This window comes from Oncorhynchus masou, chromosome 22 (assembly GCF_036934945.1).
Source record: "Oncorhynchus masou masou isolate Uvic2021 chromosome 22, UVic_Omas_1.1, whole genome shotgun sequence".
NCBI lineage: Eukaryota > Metazoa > Chordata > Actinopteri > Salmoniformes > Salmonidae > Oncorhynchus > Oncorhynchus masou.
Window position 1 is genome coordinate 24,422,843 of NC_088233.1, and position 21,490 is coordinate 24,444,332.

Sequence of the window (21,490 nt, forward strand, 5' to 3'; positions counted from 1 at the left end):
CACCTGGTTACATAACCCTGCAACTTAGAAGCTGCTGCCCCATATACATAGACTTGAAATCACTGGCCACTTTAATAATGGAACACTAGTCACTCTAATAATATTTCATAATTTTGCTTTACTCATCTCATTTGTATATACTGTATTCTATTCTACTGAATTTAAGTCTATTGCACTCCGACATTGCCTATCCTAATATTTATATATTCCTTAATTCCATTATTTTACTTTTAGGTTGTGTGTATTGTTGTGAATTGTTCAACAATTTGTGACAAATAACATTTGATTTGATTTTAACTTTGCTGTGATGTTTAACATACAATTTGAATCTCTAATTGAATAGATTCCACAGATTGTGAGTTGAAGATAAATCATTTTACTAAGAATATTAGTATATTAGTAAATGACTGGCCAGGTCTCTCCAAATCTTCCAAAAATGCTATTTCTAAGGTCAATTCTAGATTAATATTATGCTTTTTCAGCCATTCCTGAACTTGAGACCAGAAACCGGCTACGCGAGGGCAATAACATGGCAAATTGTGCAGACAGACCAGTTCCCAACCTCCACCCGCTGCCACTTGCTTCCACCGTTTTTGGGGTAGTGCTGTAATCAATTAGTTGTAATCTTGGATTGAGCAAAACTTCCCATAACAATCCCGATAGCTCCACGAAGTAAATAACTCTACCATTCCAATTTACAATATAATTTAAAAACAAAATACCCTTCTCAAACATCTTTTCCATAAACGCAGGTATTTTATCAACCAGCACATTTGAGTTCAACCATAATATTTGTTGTAATATTCATTTTATTTTTCTGGGGGATGAAATTGAATATCTAACAAGTTCTACATTGCTTGTTTGAAAAAGAGAGACACTTTGAACTTTGGTTTGGTTTCATTTTCAATTAATCAAACATTTGAAATGACAATCTGCATAAAGGCAAAAAAGGGCATTTCTAAACAAACAATGACCTTTTGTTAGTAATCTACTATTTTGAAGTAAAACGTTTGTTAAGTGAAGCTTTTAGAGAGAGGTTTTGTGCTTTCATATTTATTAATCTCATCCCACCCAGTTCATATTCATTGTATAGATAGGGACGCTTTATCTTGTCTGGTTTAGCATTCCAGATAAAGCTAAATATTTTTTTGCTTATATGATTTAAAAAATGAATCATCAGGAGTAGGCAGCGCCATAGGTAACTGTTTAAACTGAGATAAGACTAAGGAGTTAATCAGTGTCATTTTTCCATAAATAGACAGGTATTTACCTCTCTGTGGTTGCAGGATCTTGTCTATTTTTACTAGTTTTCTATAGAAATTCATTGTGGAGAGCTCATTTATATATTTGGTAATATGAATGCCAAGTATGTCTACTTCACCATCAGTCCATTTTATAGGCCAACTGCAGGGTAATGTAAAAGTTGTGTAATTTAAAGATTCAGTATGAAATATGGTACACTTATCATAATTAGGTTTTAGTCCAGTGAGGCCAGCAAAGTTATCTAGATCTTCAATGAGACATTGCAGGTGTCTAGCTTGCAGACTTCATATAAAATGTGAGTCATTGGCATACATGGACACATTTATTTTTAAGCCTTGGATTTCTAATACTCTAATGTTGTTATTTGATCTGATTTTAATAGTTAGCATTTCAATGGTCATAACGAATAAATATGGTGACAGCGGACACCCTTGTTTAACTTCAATTGACAGTTCAAAACTCTCTGAGAAGTAGCAGCTATTTACTATTTTAAGCCTGGGGTTGCTATACATTACTTTTACCCATTGAATAAGAGACTAACCAAAATGGAAAGAAATCCAGGCATTTATACATCATATCCAGTCTTACTTTATCAAAGGCTTTTTCAAAATTCGCTAAGAATACCATGCCTGGCTTCTTAGTTGTTGTATGTTATTCTATTATATCTAGTAGTTGTCGTAAAGATGTATCCAATGTATTATCCAAGTAAAAAACCTGTCAGTTTCAGTTTTTAAGATGGACTGGATCTTTATATTTGCCATCTGGGTCTTGTTTTAATAATAGTGAAATCAGACCATCCTGCGGAGTACCTGACAGGCTACCATTTCTATAAGCCCAGTTAAAACAAGCTAATAAAGGAGCTTTGAATATATCAAAAAAAGGCTTGATATAACTCTACCAGTATGCCATCAAGCCCTGGGTGTTTTCTAGAATGAAAGAACTTAATAGCCTCAAAACGTTATTCCTCTGTAATTTGCATTTGTTAAATTATTTATTTATTATTATTTGGAAAGAATTCCTTATAGTATCGTTATTCATAGGGTGAGGAGGAGACAGAAAAGAAAACATCTACTTCAAATATTTAGCTTCCTATTTTTATATAATTTGGAGAATCATGGATGACTCCGTCTTTAGTAACGAGTTCATGTTACTTATTTTTGATAGTGTTCCTGTGTTGAAGAATTTTGTGTTTTTTTCTCCATATTCCATCCAATTTCCTTTATTTTTTAATTTTTTTTCCATTCTTGAATAAGTTCCTCCAGTTCTTTTGGTCCCTTCTGTTTGTTTTTAACTTCTCCCCTACTCATTTATATATAGATTCCTGCCTCTCTACCTACAGTGCCTTGCGAAAGTATTCGGCCCCCTTGAACGGGTAAAGGGGCTGAATAATTTTGCACGTCCAATTTTTCAGTTTTTGATTTGTTAAAAATGTTTGAAATATCCAATAAATGTCATTCCACTTCATGATTGTGTCCCACTTGTTGTTGATTCTTCACAAAAAAATACAGTTTTATATCTTTATGTTTGAAGCCTGAAATGTGGCAAAAGGTCGCAAAGTTCAAGGGGGCCGAATACTTTCGCAAGGCACTGTACCTACACAACCCATCCATCACTCTCTTTATTTAAGCACATGTGCGATACACTGCAGGGTAGGGATGTGACCAATGGAAAATGTTTCTTAATGTTTAAACATACAATGTTATATCTGTTTTCCGTTAAAACTACAAGAAAAATGCATAAAATTCCACGGGAATTTACAACAAAGCTGCCCTACTACCAGCACCAGTTTGGGTCAAGGAGCAGGATAAATAAATAAATACAGTATGGGGATGAGGTAGGTAGATAGATGGGCTGTTTACAGATGGGCTATGTACAGGTGCAGTGATATGTGAGCTGCTCTGACAGCTGGTGCTTAAAGCTAGTGAGGGAGATATGAGTCTCCAGCTTCAGAGATTTTTGCAGTACATTCCAGTCATTGGCATCAGAGAACTGGAAGGAAAGACGACCAAAGTACCTGCTGGAGCGCGTGCTACGAGTTGGTTCTGCTATGGTGACCAATGAGCTGAGATAAGGCGGGGCTTTACCTAGCAGAGACTTGTAGATAACCTGTAGCCAGTGGGTTTGGCAACGAGTATGAAGCAAGGGCCAACCAACGAGAGCATACAGGTCGCAATGGTCGGTAGTGTATGGGGCTTTGGTGACAAAACTGGCTGCATCATGTTATGGGTATGCTTGGAATCGGTAAGGACTAGAGAATTTCTTAGGATGAAACTAAACAGAATACAGCTATAAGCACAGGCAAAATCCTTCAGGAAAACCTGGTTCAGTCTGCTATCCAACAGACACTGGGTGACATATTCACTTTTCAGCAGGACAATAAACAAAAAAAAGGCAAATGCATACTTTGGGGTGCTTATCCTTGCTGGTGTTTTCAATGGGGAATCCACAGAATTCCTGTGGGATGCAGAAAATGGCAGAGAAGCTTTCTGTGCAACAATGTCTCTGGAAAACATTATTTCCAGAATTATCTGCTTCGATAACCAATAAACCAGACCAGCTCAGCGGCAGAGAGACAAGGTGGCTGCAATCAGGTCAGTGTGGAACAAGTGGGTGGACCGCCTTCCCCTGTTTACAACCCTGGGCCCAACTTTACGGTTGATGAGCAGCTTATGCCATTTAGAGGCTGCTGCCCCTTCAGGCAGTACATACTGTCTAAACCCGCAAAATATGGACTCAAGATCTAGGCTGCCTGTGATGCTGCTTCATCATATGAGTGGAACTTGAAAGTGTATACAGGGAAGCCAGATAGAGGAGCACCTGAGAAGAACCAAGGGATGCGGGTTGTCCTGGATGTGACACAGGGACTCCGTGGCCACAACAACACATGCGATAACTTTTTTACTTCACACAAGCTGGGACAGGAGCTCCTCAAGAGGAAGCTGACGATGGTAGGAACAGTACAAAAAAACGAGCCAGAGCTCCCATCTCAGCTGTTGAATACACGGAACAGGCCTATAAATTCCTCTTAAGTTTGTGTTCACGGCCGACACGTCCCTAGTGTCCTACGTGCCAAAGAAAGGCAAAAATGTGGTACTCATGAGTACGCTGCATAGGGATGGGAGAATCTGTGGCCAGGAACATCAAAAAACAGAAATCATAATGGATTACAATGCCACAAAATGAGGGGTGAAAAATGTAGACAAGCCGGTGACTGGCTACAGCTGCAAAGGAAGACGCTGGTCACTTGTGATATTCTTCAACATCTTGGACATTTCGGCATACACCGCGTTTGTCATCGGGATAGCATTGAACCCAGATTGAAACAGAGGGAAGCTCCAGAGGAGATGGCTCTTTTTCGAGGAGCTGGGCAAGGCATGGGTAAGACCTCAAATCCACAGAAGGCAACGTATCCCAAGGACCCCAGCTTCTGCAGCCATCATGAGGAGGATTCAGGAGGAGGATGCTGGTGCCCCATCCTCCCAACCCACAGAACCAACAATTATGTGAGTGAGATGTTAGTAAAATTCCTGAACTAAGTGTTTTCATCATTCTAGATTGCAGCTGGTGGACCCAAGAAGGACAGGAAGACACAGTACACATGCATCAAGTGCAAGAAATACATTTGAAACACCACACACACACAGTAAAACTGTCCGTCATGTGGTGTGTACACCGGCCTTCATTTGTGTTCAATGGGGCTCATTTAACATTTCCATAAAATACTGTATGTAAAATTTATTTCATTTATATTTGTTCAAAATAAGCATGATTATTCCACCCATGTCTTGATTATAATTGATTTTTGTTTACAAAAAAATCACAGACAAAAACCCCGAATAGTGCTTTTAATTGATAAATATGATCTTGCAGATGGTAAAAGCCAAATATTAACCATATGCTGTCTATATTGATTGTAATTGATATAAGTCAACATCTAAGTAGTAAGTATCTTTACGTAAATTGTTATGGCTGTATTGTTTTAAAACCCCAATATTGTTATGGGACCATTGGGTGAATAACAAAAACATGAACGCAATACAAGGGTTAAATGCACTATGCATTATGTGGGTTGAATGCTGTGACAACACAGAATAAAATAATTACTAAAAGTCCCATGATGGTAGTGACTGCCCATTACTGCTCATAGCTTATTAAGAATAATTTATTACTTTAAAAACATATTTCAGTTGTGTATATTACATTTGATTTATTTGATGACTTTATTATTTCATTCAAAGTCATCATCTCATCTCTATAGAGCTGCTGCCTATGCTGTCTGGCAAAATCACTATTTTAGTCATTCTTCAAAGTAAATAAGGCATACTTCTATGACTGCTGAATCCCAACTATCAATCGCTTAGATCATGTATTTTCAGGTAGAGATACATCACAAAGTAACTGCTCACCTGTAGAAGCAACTGCTCACCTGCTCACCTCGCGAAGCAACTGCTCGCTATCTCTCACTATTCAATTCAATTCAAGGGGCTTTATTGGCATGGGAAACATGTGTTAACATTGCAAAAGCAAGTGAGGTAGATAATATACAAAAGTGAAATGAACAATTAAAATTAACAGTAAACATTGCACATACAGAAGTTTCAAAACAATAAAGATATTACAAATGTCATATTATATATATACAGTGTTGTAACAACGTACAAATGGTTAAAGTACACAAGGGAAAATAAATAAGCATAAATATGGGTTGTATTTACAATGGTGTTTGTTCTTTACTGGATACCCTTTTCTTGTGGCACTAGGTCACAAATGTTTTTTTTGTTCATTCTTTCCAATGTGTGAAGTAATTATCTTTTTGTTTTCTCATTATTTGGTTGGGTCTAATTGTGCTCCAGGACCAGCTTGCTTAGGGGACTCTTCTCCAGGTTAATCTCTCTGTAGGCGATGGCTTTGTTATGGAAGGTTTAGGAATCGCTTCCTTTTAGGTGGTTGTAGAATTTAACGTCACTTTTCTGGATTTGGATAATTAGTGGGTATCGGCCGAATTCTGCTCTGCATGCATTATTTGGTGTTCTATGTTGTACACTGAGGATATTTTTGCAGAATTCTGCATGCAGAGTCTCAATTTGGTGTTTGTCCCATTTTGTGAAGTCTTGGTTGGTGAGCGGACCCCATGCCTCACAACCATAAAGGGCAATGGGCTCTATGACTGATTCAAGTATTTCTAGCCAGATCCTAATTGGTATGTTGAATTTTATGTTCATTTTGATGGCATAGAATGCCCTTCTTGCATTGTCTCTCAGATCGTTCACAGCTTTGTGGAAGTTACCTGTGGCGCTGATGTTTAGGCCAAGGTATGTATAGTTTTTTGTGTGCTCCAGGGTGTCTAGATGGAATTTGTATTTGTGGTCCTGGCGACTGGACCTTTTTTGGAACACCATTATTTTGGTCTTACTGAGATTTACTGTCAGGGCCCAGGTCTGACAGAATCTGTGTAGAAGATCTAGGTGCTGCTGTAGGCCCTCCTTGGTTGGTGACAGAAGCACCAGATCATCAGCAAACAGTAGACATTTGACTTCAGATTCTAGTAGGGTGAGGCTGGGTGCTGCAGACTTTTCTAGTGCCCGCACCAATTTGTTGATATATATGTTGAAGAGGGTGGGGCTTAAGCTGCATCCCTGTCTCACCCCACGGCCCTGTGGGAAGAAATGTGTGTGTTTTTTAACAATTTTAACCGCACACTTGTTGTTTGTGTACATGGATTTTATAATGTCGTATGTTTTACCCCCAACAACACATTCCATCAATTTGTATAGCAGACCCTCGTGCCAAATTGAGTCAAAGGCTTTTTTGAAATCAACAAAGCATGAGAAGGCTGCCTTTGTTTTGGTTTGTTTGGTTGTCAATTTGGGTGTGCAGGGTGAATACATGGTCTGTTGTACTACGTAATTTGGTAAAAAGCCAATTTGACATTTGCTCAGTACATTGTTTTCATTGAGGAAATGTATGAGTCTGCTGTTAATGATAATCCAGAGGATTTTCCCAAGGTTACTGTTGACGCATATCCCACGGTAGTTATTGGGGTCAAATTTGTCTCCACTTTTGTGGATTTGGGTGATCAGCCCTTGGTTCCAAATATTGGGAAAGATGCCAGAGCTAAGGATGATGTTAAAGAGTTTTAGTATAGCCAATTGGAATTTTTGTCTGTATATTTTATAATTTCATTGAGGATACCATCAACACCACAGACCTTTTTGGGTTTGAGGGTTTTTATTTTGTCCTGTAGCTCATTCAAGGTAATTGGAGAATCCAGTGGGTTCTGGTAGTCTTTAATAGTTGATGCTAAGATTTGTATTTGATCATGTATATGTTTTTGCTCTTTATTCTTTGTTACAGAGCCAAAAAGATTGGAGAAGTGGTTTACCCATATATCTCAATTTTGGATAGATAATTCTTTGTGTTGTTGTTTGTTTAGTGTTTTCCAATTTTCCCAGAAGTGGTTAGAGTCTATGGATTCTTCAATTACATTGAGCTGATTTCTGACGTGCTGTTCCTTCTTTTTCCATAGTGTATTTCTGTATTGTTTTAGTGATTCACCACTATCTGTCTCTTCTCTCTCTCTCCGTGTCTGCCCTACACAGACCGGACAAGTAGGCGTGCAGTGGATTATGGTCATTGTAGATAATTGCCACATTTTCTGGGTTAAACTATGTAGAATATTGGCCTGTTGGAAACTACAACTCCCTACTACATTGCACAGGTGTCACGACTTCGGCTCCTCTCCTTGTTTGGGCGGCGTTCGGCGGTCGACGTCACCGGCTTTCTAGCCATCTTGTTCACTGCACACCTGGTTTTCAATCCCCCAATCAATCTACATGTATTTACTCCTCTGTTCTCCATCATGTCTTTGTGTAAGATTGTTTGTGTTACGTGTGTGTTGTTTAATGCGCCAGACTGGTTTGTTTTTTCTGTGGTATTTCACGAAGATGTTTATTATTAAACATTATTCTTGTGACTGTTTTGCGCTTTTTGCACTTTTGCCTCAATAAAGTGTGCGCTTGTTCACAAATCTCTGCTTTCCTGCACCTGACTTCGCTACCAGTATGCACACATCTGACAACAGGTGATGTTTGATCTGATTCGATAGATATTTGATAGAGAAACTGCACAGTGAGCTCACAGAAAAGAACCCAAACAAAATGGAATTCAAATAAATGAACAGACCTCAGTCAATTAGTTGTTTAAAAAAATAAAAAAATCAGAAATTCCAGTTAATCACTCAGCACTATTTTATACTGATAAGTCTGAGACTGCCTCAGCATCTGTGACTAGGAGGGAGGGAGTGACGGGGAAGAGAGGGAAAGAGTGAAGATCAGAGCGAGAGAGTTAGAAGGAGAGAGAGAGAGAGAGAAAGAGAGAGAGAGAGAGACTTGATTAAGCTCAAGTCACATCACCACAAGGCGATGATCTGTACCAAGGTTAAAAAAGACAGGCCAATTTAAGTTACTAAAAATCACAATCAAACCCAAAACCACAATCAAACCCCTGCCAGTGCTTCAAGCCCTAGCTTTCTGATTGGATAAGTGTCTGTCTGCCCTGCGCTTTACTGGCAGAGGGTTGGTCTGGGAGATCTACAGGTGTTTCATGCTCTAGACTGGGCACTAACTGGGAATACTGGTGGTAGTGGGGGCTATACCAGAGGGCTGCACAGAGGGAAACGGCATCGGAATCCAATACTATCATTCCCTTGTCCCTGTCAGTCAGAAGTACCTTCATAAAGTGGTCGCGATGAAGACATAAACACAAAACTATCCTCTGTGGGAAAGACAGTGTGAGACTGTGTTTGTGTGTGTGTGTGTGTGTGTTTGAGTGACTGTGTATGTGTAACTGTGTGTGTGAGACTGTGTGCGGCGTGTGTATTTGGCGTGTTCATGCATTTCAATCTGTGGAGTTTGATTGCTTGAAATATGCATGCACACGGTCTCGGAGCAGAAAATTAAGCAATTAATAGCCCTATTCAATTAGGCATTATTTAAGGCTATTATTTCTAATGGTGTCACACCCTGACCATAGTTTGCTTTGTATGTTTCTATGTTTTGTTTGGTCAGGGTGTGATCTGAGTGGGCATTCTATGTTGTGTGTCTAGTTTGTCTGTTTCTGTGTTTGGCCTGATATGGTTCTCAATCAGAGGCAGGTGTTAGTCATTGTCTTTGATTGGGAACCATATTTAGGTAGCCTGTTTGGTGTTGGGTTTTTGTGGGTGATTGTTCCTGTGTCTGTTTCTGTTTGCACCAGATAGGCTGTTTAGGGTTTTTTCACGGTTATTGTATACTGTTTGTGGTTTCATCTTTATTAAAGATGTATACAAATAACCACGCTGCATTTTGGTCCGCCTCTCCTTCAACTCAAGAAAACCGTTAAAAAAGATATATTGAAAAAGGCCATTTGTTTCTCTCTCTCCCTCTCTCCCTCCCTGCCTCTGTCTCTCTCACTCTGCAGCACAATCCTTTCATAGCACACCAACAGCAATCCCTGCTAGATTAACTCAATAACCAATGAATTCCAATCAAAGCCAGCCTAGAGCGAGACACTACTTTGACAAGTAAACAATCAGAGCCAAGGAGACAATCGAGTGGTGATGGGCTAGACAAAGAGAGGCAAATTAAATATATCACGTTCTCCAATTTCTGGTAAATCAAAAAATCAAATAAAATCACATTTTATTTGTCACATGCGCCAAATAAAACAGGTGTAGACCTTACCATGAGGCGGCAGGGTAGCCTAGTGGTTAGAGAGTTGGACTAGTAACCGGAAGGTTGCAAGTTCAAACCCCTGAGCTGACAAGGTACAAATCTGTCGTTCTGCCCCTGAACAGGCGGTTAACCCACTGTTCCTAGGGGAATTGAAAATTGAAAATAAGAATTTGTTCTTAACTGATTTGCCTAGTTAAATGAAGGTAAAAAAAAGATGCTTACGTACAAGCCCTTAACCAACAATGCAGTTCAAGAAATCGAGTTAAGAAAATAATTACTAAATTAAAAAAAGCACAAAGTATCACAAAAAATACATAACAATAACGAGGATATATACAGGGGGTACCGGTACTGAGTCAACGTGCGGGGGTACAGGTTCGTTGAGGTAATTTGTAATGCGACTATGCATAGATAATAAACAGAGAGTAGCAGAAGTGTACAAAAAAAGGATGGAGGGGTCAAGTGTAAATAGTCTGGGTAGCCATTTGATTAATTGTTCAGCAGTCTTATGGCTTGGGGGTATAAGCTGTTAAGGAGTCTTTTGGACTTAGACTTGGCGCTGGAGTCTTTGACAATTTTTTTAGCCTTCCTCTGACACCGCCTAGTATATTGGTCCTGGATGTCAGGAAGCTTGGCCCCAGTGATGTACTGGGACGTACGCACTACCCTCTGTAGCGCCTTACGGTCAGATGCCGAGCAGTTGCCATACCAGGCGGTGATGTAACCGGTCAGGATGCTCTTGATGGTGCAGCTGTAGAACTTTTTGAGTATCTGGAGACGCATACCAAATCTTTTCAGTCTCCTGAGGTGGAAAAAGTGTTGTTGTGCCCTCTTCACAACTGTCTTGGTGTGTTTGGACCATGATAGTTTGTTGGTAATGTGGACACCAAGGAACTTGAAACTCTCGACCCACTCCACTTCAGCCCCGTCAATGTTAGTGGGGGCCTGTTTGGCCTCCTTTTCCTATCGTCCATGATCAGCTCTTTTGTCTTGCTCACATTGACGGAGAGACTGTTACTCTGGCACTACATTTCCAGGTCTCTGACCTCCTCCCTATAGGCTATGTCATCGTTGTCGGTTATCAGGTCTACCACTGCTGTGTCGTCAGCAAACTTAATGATGGTGTTGGAGTCGTGCTTGGCCACGCAGTCGTGGGTGAACAGGGAGTACAGGAGAGGACTAAGCACGCACCCCTGAAGGGCCCCTGGATTGAGGATAAGCATGGCAGATGTGTTGTTGCCTATCTTTACCACCTGGGGGCGAGCCGTCAGGAAGTCCAGGATCCAGTTGCAGTTGCAGGTGTTTAGTTTCAGGGTCCTTAGCTTAGTGATGAGCTTTGTGGGCAGTATGCTGCTGAATGCTGAGCTGTAGTCAATGAACAGCATTCTCACATAGGTGTTCCTTTTGTCCAGGTGGGAAAGGGAAGTGTGGAATGCAATTGATATTGTGTCATATGTGGGGCAGTATGCAAATTGGAGTGGGCCTAGGGTTTCCGGCATGATGGTGTTGATGTGAGCCATGACCAGCCTTTCAAAGCACTTCATGGCTACTGACGCGAGTGTTACGGGGTGGTAATCATTTTGGCAGGTTACCTTCACTTCCTTGGGCACAGGGACTATGGTGGTCTGCTTGAAACATATAGGTATTACAGACCCGGTCAGGTAGAGGATGAAAGTGTCAGTGAAGACACTTGCAAGTTGGTCCGCGCATGCTTTGAGCACACATCCTGGTAATCCGTCTGCCCCGCGGCTTGGTGAATTTTGACCTGTTTAAAGGTCTTGCACACACCTGGCTACGGAGAGCGTGATCACAGAACAGCTGGTGCTCTCATGCATTTTTTAGTGTTGCTTGCCTCGAAGTGAGCTTTAAAAGGCATCTAGCTCGTCTGGTAGGCTCGAGTCACTGGCTAGCTCGTGGCTGGGTTTCCCTTTGTGGTCCGTAATATTTTGCAAGCCCTGCCAAATCCGACGAGCATCAGAGCCGGTGTAGTAGGATTTAATATTAGCCCTGTATTGACGCTTTGCCTGTTTAATGGTTCGTCTAAGGGCATAGCAGGATTTGTTATTAGCATCCGGGTTACTGTCCCGCTCATTGAAAGCGGCAGCTCTAGCCTTTTAGCTCGGTGCGGATGTTGCCAGTAATCCATGGCTTCTGGTTGGGAAATGTACGTATGGTCACTGTGGGGACAATGTCGTCGACACACTTTTTGATGAAACTGGTGACTGAGGTGGTATACTCCTCAATGCAATTGGATGAATCCCGGATCATATTCCAGTCTGTGCTAGTAAAACAGTCCTCAAGACAGAAGCTGCATGGACAGCAACATAAAGAAAGCAGAAGATAAGCCTAAATTAATTTTGCAAACCGCTCTGAAAATCCTATTTTCGGGGGGGAGAGGGTGAAGGAAGGTTTGGGAGTTCAGAACCTCCTATGCATGTATTCCCACGGATGAATCCAGACGGCTGTTCAGTGGTGTGTGTAGTGAAGCTCACTGTATGCATACGTGAATATAGAGTGAAGTCTACTGTGGAACGACTGAACTGTGATTGAAAAGATGAAGGAGTAGAAGGACTACTAACTGGCAATAACAAAGCACATAACCGGGGAGTCCAGAGAAATATATACTAATGATCAACATGTGTGGGCGTGTGTGTGTTTATGAAAAAGGATCAAATTCCAATTGACTCAAACACACGAACAGTCGCACACACAAATTCTACCTCTCCCCCGCTCTCTCCACAAAGCGAGGGATATGGAAGGAGGCTGAGGCTCAAAAGAGGACAGGACTAGACAGGCTAGTCTCAGACTAACCTCCTTGTTTCTTTTCCCCAATTACAATCATACTTCCCCTGTAATCCTAAAATAACTCTTTCCTAGGATGCTCCATATAGAACCCAGAGTAAACAGACTGCCCAGCTGTGTGTTGAGCAGAGGCATGTAAACTACCACACACAGACACACACACACACACATATGCATGGTATGGTATGCCCCAATTAACGAGAAGAAGTGCAGGCTTTAGTTGCCAGCTATCAGCTGAACTCAAGGCATTGATGAGCCATGACATGCACTCTCAAAACATGAGGGCTAATAGGCTGTTATGTCTTTGTGTCTTGTTGTGCATTGAAGCCTGTTGAGCAGGTTGTCACTGACAATAGAACAGGGCTTCAACTGACCACAGATGCAGGGCATAGACAGGTCATACACTCTGACTAGAGAGGCTCCACAGAGTCCACTGCTGTGCTACTCACATTGCCGTGGTTGATGAAACCATGTTTCCTGGAGATGCGGTCAGCCTCTTGTGGTCCTCCCTCTATATGGACTGCCCAGGTGTTAGTGTAGACCTCCTCGGCTGCGGTCGGTTCAGAAGTAAACTCCAGTGCAAAGGACAGGAGACCCAGGAGAGTCCCAAGCTGCAGCAGGGCCAGCCTGGCATCCATGAAAAGGAGAGCAGGGGCACTGTCTGGGGTGGAGAAGTCTCACTGCTTACCAGTCACAGCCCTGAGCTCCCTCACAGCAACCAAGTAGAGCAGTGACCTGGAGAAAAAGAGGGGGAAAAACACACATTTGCATACGCACACATACCCAGGTACAGTTGAAGTCGGAAGTTTACATACACTTATGTTGGAGTCATTAACACTCGTTTTTCAACCACTCCACAAATGTCTTGTTACCAAACTATAGTTTTGGCAAGTAGGTTAGCACATCTACTTTGTGCATGACACAAGTAATTATTCCAACAATTGCTTACAGACAGATTATTTCACTTATAATTCACTGTATCACAATTCCAGTGGGTCAGAAGTTAAAATACTGTGGCTACTTGACTGTGCCTTTAACTTCTCTAGGATACGGTGCAGACAAATTACTTCACTTATAACTCATTGTATCACAATTCCAGTGGGTCAGAAGTTTACATACACTAAGTTGACTGTGCCTTTAACTTCTTTATGGGGGCAGCATTTGGAATTTTGGATGAAAAGCGTGCCCAAATTAGACTGCCATCTACTCACGCCCAGAAGATAGGATATGCATATAATTGATTTGGATAAAAAAGACTCAAAAGTTCCCAAAACTGTTAAAATAATGTCTGTGAGTATAACAGAAGTGATTTTGCAGGTGAAAACCTGAGTAAAATCCATTCAGGAAGTAGGATTTTTCTGTTTGTAGTTTTCTATTCAATGCCCTTACAGTATCCATTGATTTAGGACTCAAATTGCAGTTCCTATGCCTTCCACTAGATGTCAACAGTCTTTAGAAATTGTTTCAGGCTTGTATTCTAAAAATGAGGGAGTAAGAGCAGTCTGAATGAGTGGACCCTGCCGTGTCACAGAGCTTTTACATGCGCGTGACCGAGAGAGTTGATTACGTTATTGTCCGTTTGAAATATTATCGATTATTTAGACTAAAAACAACCTGAGAATTGATTATGAACATCGTTTGAAATGTTTCTACGAACTTTATGGATACTATTTGTATTTTTTGTCTGCCTGGTGTTACTGTGTTTGAGCCAGTGGATTACTGAAGAAAACGAGCAAATAAAATGGAGTTTTTGGATGTTAAGAGACTTTATCGAAAAAAATGAACATTTATTGAAAAAATGTATGTCTTCTGAGTGCAACCATATGAAGATCATCAAAGGTAAGTGATTAATTGTATCTCTATTTCTGACTTGTGTAAGTAACTCTTCTACTTGGCTGGTTACTGTTTGTAATGATTTGTCTTCTGGGCTATGTTCTCAAATAATCGTAAGGTATGCTTTTGCCGTAAAGCATTTTTGAGATCTGACACCGTGGTTAGATTCACAAGAAGTTAATATTTAAACCTATCTAAAATAGTTGTATATTTTCTGAATTATTGTATTGAGTATTTCTGTATTTGAATTTGGCGCTCTGCAATCTCACTGTATGTTGACCAGGTGGGACGCTAGCGTCCCACATACCCTAGAGAGGTTAAACAGCTTGGAAAATTCGAGAAAATGATGTGATGGCTTTAGAATCTTCTGATAGGCTAATTGACATAATTTCAGTCAATTGAAGGTGTACATGTGGATGAATTTCAAGGCCTACCTTCAAACTCAGTACCTCTTTGCTTGACATCATGGGAAAATCAAAAGAAATCAGCCAAGACCTTAGAAAAAAAATTGTAGACTTCCACAAGTCTGGTTCATTCTTGGGAGCAATTTTCAAATGCCTGAAGGTACCACGTTCATTTGTACAAACAATAGTACGCAAGTAGAAACACCATGGGACCACGTAGCGTCATACCGCTCAGGAAGGAGAAGTGTTCTGTCTCCTAAAGATGAACGTACTTTGGTGCGAAAAGTGCAAATCAATCCAAGAACAACAACCAGTACCTTGTGAAGATCCTGGAGGAAACAGTAAAACAGTAAAATCCACAGTAAAATTAGTCCTATATCGACATAAACTGAAAGGCCGCTCAGCAAGGAAGAAGCCATTGCTCCACAACCACCATAAAAAAGCCAGACTACGGTTTGCAACTGAATATGGGGACAAAGATAAGTACTTTTTGGAGAAATGTCCGGTCTGATGAAACAAAAATAGAACTGTTTGGCCATAATGACCATCATTATGTTTGCAGGCAAAAGGGGGAGGCAGTATCATGTTGTGGGGGTGCTTTGCTTCAGGAGTGTCTGGTGCATTTCACAAAATAGATGGTATCATGAGGGAGGAAAATTATGTGGATATATTGAAGCAAAATCTCAAGACATTAGTCAGGAAGTTAAAGCTTGGTCGCAAATGGGTCTTCTGAATGGACAATGACCCCCAGCATACTTCAAAAGTTGTGGCAAAATGACTAAACACCTCCTGCTACAACTGGATCCTGGACTTCCTGATGCGCCGCCCCCCAGGTGGTAAGGGTAGGCAACAACACATCTGCCACGCTGATTCTCAACACTGGGGCCCCTCAGGGGTGTGTGCTTAGTCCTCTCCTGTGTTCCCTGTTCACCTACGATTGCGTGGCCAAGCACGACTCCAACACCATTAAGTTTGCTGACGACACAACAGTGGTAGGCCTGATAACTGACAACGATGACATAGGCTATAGGTAGGAGCTCAGAGACCTGGCAGTGTGGTGCCAGGACAACAACCTCTCCCTTACTGTGAGCAAGACAAATGAGCTGATCATGGACTATAGGAAATGGAGGGCTGAACAGGCCCCCATTAACATCAATAGGCTGAAGTAGTGCGCGTTGAGAGTTCCTCGACTAACCTGTACCCCCGCACATTGACTCAGTACCGGTCCCCTGTATATAGCCTCATTATTGTTATTTTTTACTTCAGTAACTCTATTTTCTAATAACTGCACTTTTGTTTAAGAGGACCGGACCCTTTTTTTCAATTTCCGCCTAATTTGACATACCCAAATCTAACTGCCTGTAGCTCAAGACCTGAAACAGGGATATGCATATTCTTGATACCACTTGACAGGAAACAAGTTTGTGGAAATGTGAAATGAATGTAGGATATATAATATAACACGTTAGATCAAGTAAAAGATAATACCTCTTTGAAATGCAACAGAAAGGCCATACATTGAGATAGGATTCTAGGTGTAATTTAGATGTTGTCCACACGCAGTGTGTGTGCAAAGTTTTAGATTGATCCAGTGAATAATTAGTTCACTACACAATATTTTGTATCAAGTCTGCCAGGAGTTTGCCCAAATGTGCCGAATTGGTCAATTTATACATTTTCAAGTAAATACCTATAGAGAACATACAAAAATGCTATTATAATAAAAAAATTAAGTTGACATACTCCCAGGAATGTCATACATGATGGATCATTAGTTTCCCTACAGAAAATAGACAAACTTTTACACATCTAACCTCCGGGCGTGGTGGGTGTGGAGACGGAGACAGCAGTGGGTCAAACTGTAGACCCCAGTTCCTACATTATAATATAAAAATTGATTTTCTTAAACATAACTTTGCTACATTTTATCTCTGGGACCCTCAGGATGACAAATTAGAGCAAGTTTACTGAATGTAAGTACATTTACTTACCTTCAGAGGTGAATGTATCAAACTAGTTGGCTTGATAAAAGTGTTTTGTTGTTGTACACTATCCTCAAACAATAGAATGGTATTTTTTTCTGTAATAGCTACTGTAAATTGGTTATTGTAAGTTAGATTAACAAGAATGTAAGCTTTCTGCCTATATAAGACATGTTGGCTGTTGTTTACAATGTCCTTCTAGTCACATTATTGCATATTGAGCAACAACTGCCCCGGTTTAGGGACACCAATCCCTTAGAGGTTACGGGCTTGTAAGTAAGTATTTCACGGTAAGGTTTACACCTTTATTATTCGGCACATGTGACAAATACAATTATTGAAATTCTACGTTCCAAACATATTGCTCAGCATATGACTTCTGCAGAGGGACAAGAGAGAGCCATGAGAAAATGAGTTTTGATCAGTCATATAAATAAAAGTGCTGAAAACAAATTGGCTCCCTATTTCAAAAGAAGATGGAGAACAAGCTATGAAGGAAAATACTGGAGTTGGTGCAGGTACAGCCAACTAGCGCAATTATTGTTTTTGCCATATTGTCAAAATGATACAATATCTCATCAAAAATAATATCCCAATATGTAACTATATCAATTTTTTACCCCATCACTACCTGGACCACACATTATTCAAACAGTTGAAGGCAATTTATTTATCATGATTAGTCTTTAGGTGGAGTCACACAACCATTGGTTTCCCACAGTCCCAGGGTGATCATTAAAATCTGGATCTGTCAAAAAACATTTCACTAAACATCAAGGACACTGCGTTCCTTAACTTTAATTGGGAGGATCTATTGCAGGTTGCAGGTTGCAGGTTACACTAATGCTATGGCTGGGCGATACAGAGAATTTATAAGATTAATTTGAATGTATGTTTTTGCACGATATTCCAAATGCCTGTATCGCAAGAATCAAGGTTTTGTTATTTTTCATTTTTATGAACGTTTATGTCCGCTTTTTCTCATGCTCTTCTTTGCTGTGTGCGCCTTCCCATTTACACCAGAGATCTGTATATTATGACAAGACGCACATCTCCACCCTAACAATGGGAGTCGTTGTCCTAAAGGCGGGAAGGCAGACTACAAACTTAGGTCCAAAATAAGCACATATAAACGCATTGGCCTTATTTTGGACAGATTTTAGTGCTTCACCTCTTCCTCTATGGTTTACACATACACCAAGCCCCTCCACCTGCCTCTTTTTACTTAAAAATCATACAATGTGATTTTCAGGATTTTTGTTTTAGATTCCGTCTCTCACAGTTGAAGTTTACATATGATAAAAATGACAGGCCTCTTCATGCTTTGTAAGTAGGAAAAACTGCAAAATCGGCAGTGTATCAAATACTTGTTCTCCCCACTGTAGATATACATACTTTTTTTTTTAATATACCATTGATATTCCCCACAAACCCTATCACCCTTCCCCCAATTGGAGTAAACTAATAACACAACACAAAACAATAACACTTACATGCTGACCAGACCAGACACGTCGCGTGCGCGAGTGTTGCAAAATATATTTAGAAATCCATGTTATTCAATTATTGCACCCACACTGCTCGCGCGCGCCAACGAGCATCTGCGTTGCCAAGGGCTAAAATAGAAGTCATTCCTATTTCTGACGCAGATCGCACCGCAAGTCCTGCCTCTCCCATCTCCTCATTGGTTTATAGAAGCAGGTACAAACGTGCCATCTCCTCATTGGTTATACCCATGTGGGTGATTTAAAGGCAAACTTTTTTGCCGGTTGTCGTGGTAATACTATGAAAGTTTAGATGCCAATCACCATATAAGTTCAAAGATGAAAAAGCCTGGAAGGAGAGAGATGACTAGAAACGATTCGGTTTTATGTGTGGATTAATTGTCGGAGTAAGAGGACCTTGTGCATTTCAGGTAAAATAACAACTCAATGTTCATATCCCAGGACAAATTAGCTAGCAACAGCAAGCTAGCTAAATATGACAAATTAGCTAGCATGTGCAAGCTAGCTAGCTAAATTGCCATACATGTTTAATGCTTTTCGACCTGTGCCCAAATTAATGTAATTGGTTCAGAGTTTGTTTTGATATTTTAACCTGCGTGTGGTGATCGCGTTTGGTGTAGGGGGACAAAATAAATGTATGCACGATGGCACACGATGTCGCACGCGCGCAGCCGGTTTTGGTTCAGTGTTAGGCTTCTACCTTCAGTTTATACATATTATACACAATTTACAGACACAATCTATTTTACAATAGTTATATTTTGTTTGTTTTTAGTCCTTCCTCTAATTATGATGTCCATTCAGTTTGATTTCGATTTGTAACTGTGCTATTTCACTACATTTCTGAATCTATATTCATTTTTCAGACCCCATATGTTTTACATTGGTTATCTTGTTATTAGTCCCACACTTCAGCTCCATTCAATCCCTCCCATCTATCTCTTAACATCATCCATTTTGGATTTCTATTTGCCATATATTTTTCAACTGTGCTGTGATGCTTCACAAAAGTACTGAACCTTTCAACTCTCATGGCTTCTACAGACTGTTAAAGATAAACATTTTTGCTAAAATAATTATTATATTATTGATTGATTGACTATGACTTTTCAAATCACCCAGTATTGCTAACCGCAACATTAGTTCTGGGCAAATGTTGCAATTCTTCAGCCATTCCTGGACCTGTGACCAAAAACAAGTTCATATGGACAGTACCAAAATAAATGATCTAATGACTCTGCCTCCTCACAGCAAAATCTGCAGAGCTGGCTGGGAAGATTGTATCGCCATATATATAATATTCTATTGGTTGCAATAATTTTGTATAGTAATTTAAATAGAAAAATTCGAATTTGTTTTGCATGTCAATTCATAAACCATGTGCCATGGAATGGGTACATCGAAAATCTCTTTCCAACTATTTTGCAATTTATATGGCACAGCTGTCAATTTTTTGGTCCATAAACGAAATTGGTATATGTTTTTATTTATCACACATTTATTTAAACTTTTATGTTCTTTAATGCAGGGCAGACAGAAAAGTTCCTTACTTAATTCCCCTTCTACTTGCCTTTTCCATTTTTGTGGTAATGCTGCAATTAGTTTGTTGTAATTTTGGGTAGAGCAGACATTTCCATATGTCTGTGTTAGCTGCATGTGTGACACAACTCCACCAGTCCTATTTCTGATATTATTCACTAAAATTATACATTAAAAAAAAATCCACCAAAAAATAAAAAAAATATATTTTTTTAGCAGTTAGTATATTTGAGTTTAACCACAGTATTTTCTGTATGATTTGTTCTGTCTTTTCAGGTGGATTAAACTGAAATTGCAACCAACTTTCTAAGACTTGTTTAAAAAATAACTATATTTTGGAGATTATTTCCTTTTCAAACTGAAAGTGAGCAGTTGTAATCTGAATAAATGGAAAAAGACCATTCTTGTACATGGGGTGAGATGTTCCTACCAATTTATTAGAGAGCTGTTCTTACCAATTTACTACAGAACCAGTTTGGATTTAAGTATAACTTTTGTATGACTGATACCTGTAGTAAGAGGTCTAATGCTCAAATATTTAATAATGTCTGCCATCCGAATTCATATTCGTTATATAAATAGGCCCTTTTAATTTTGTCTGGCTTGCCATTCCAAATCAAATTGAATCTTTTTTGTTCATATAATTTAAAAAGCAGGTCACTAGTTGTAGGGAAAACCATAAGCAAATAGGTAAACTGTGATATGACTAAAGAGTTAATCAGGGTGATTTTTCCACAATAGACAGGTATTTTCCTTTCCATGGTAGCAAGAACTTATCTATTTTTGCTAACTTTCTATAAAAATGTATTGGAGTGAGATCATTACTTTCTTTTGGGATTTGTATACTGAATATGTCCACATCCCCATCAGACCATTTTATTGGTAAACTACACGGTACTGTAAAAAAAAATGTTTTAGTGATCAAATGCGTAATATGTCACATCATAATTTGGTTTTAATCCAGAGGTTAGCAAAAGTATCTAGATCCTCTATAAGGCCGTGGAGGGATTATAATTATGGTTTTAAAAGAAAACATGAATCATCAACGTACAATGACACCTTTGTTTTTAAGCCACGGATTGCTAATCCCTTAATATTATTGTTGGATCTAATTTTAACAGCTAACATTTCGATGGCAATAATAAATAGATATGCCGATAATGGACAACCTTGTTTTACTCCTCTAGACAGTTTAAAACTTTCTGAGATGTAGCCATTATTTACTATTTTACACATAGGGTTACTATACATAACTTTAACCCATTTAATAAAAGAGATTCCCCAAAATTGAAATATTCTAGTCATTTATATATAAACTCCAGCCATACTTTATCAAAAGCCTCAGCTATGAAAACCAGGCCTGGTGTCCCCGATATTTCATAGTATTCTATTGTTTCCAGTACTTGTCTTATATTATCTCCAATGTATCATCCATGTAAAAAAAATCTGAT

The 21,490-nt window shown here is 39.6% G+C and overlaps 1 protein-coding gene across 1 annotated transcript in view; it reads right to left on the reverse strand.

The window, feature by feature from the left end:
• The window catches only part of LOC135509231 (furin-like), a 222,699-nt gene that overhangs the window by 185,312 nt on the left and 15,897 nt on the right, over positions 1–21,490 (reverse strand). Inside the window, exon 2 of the mRNA XM_064929720.1 lies at positions 13,226–13,511. Within this exon, the coding sequence (XP_064785792.1) occupies positions 13,226–13,414 (189 nt within the window). The 5' untranslated portion in view covers positions 13,415–13,511. The remainder of the gene's footprint in view (positions 1–13,225; positions 13,512–21,490) is intronic.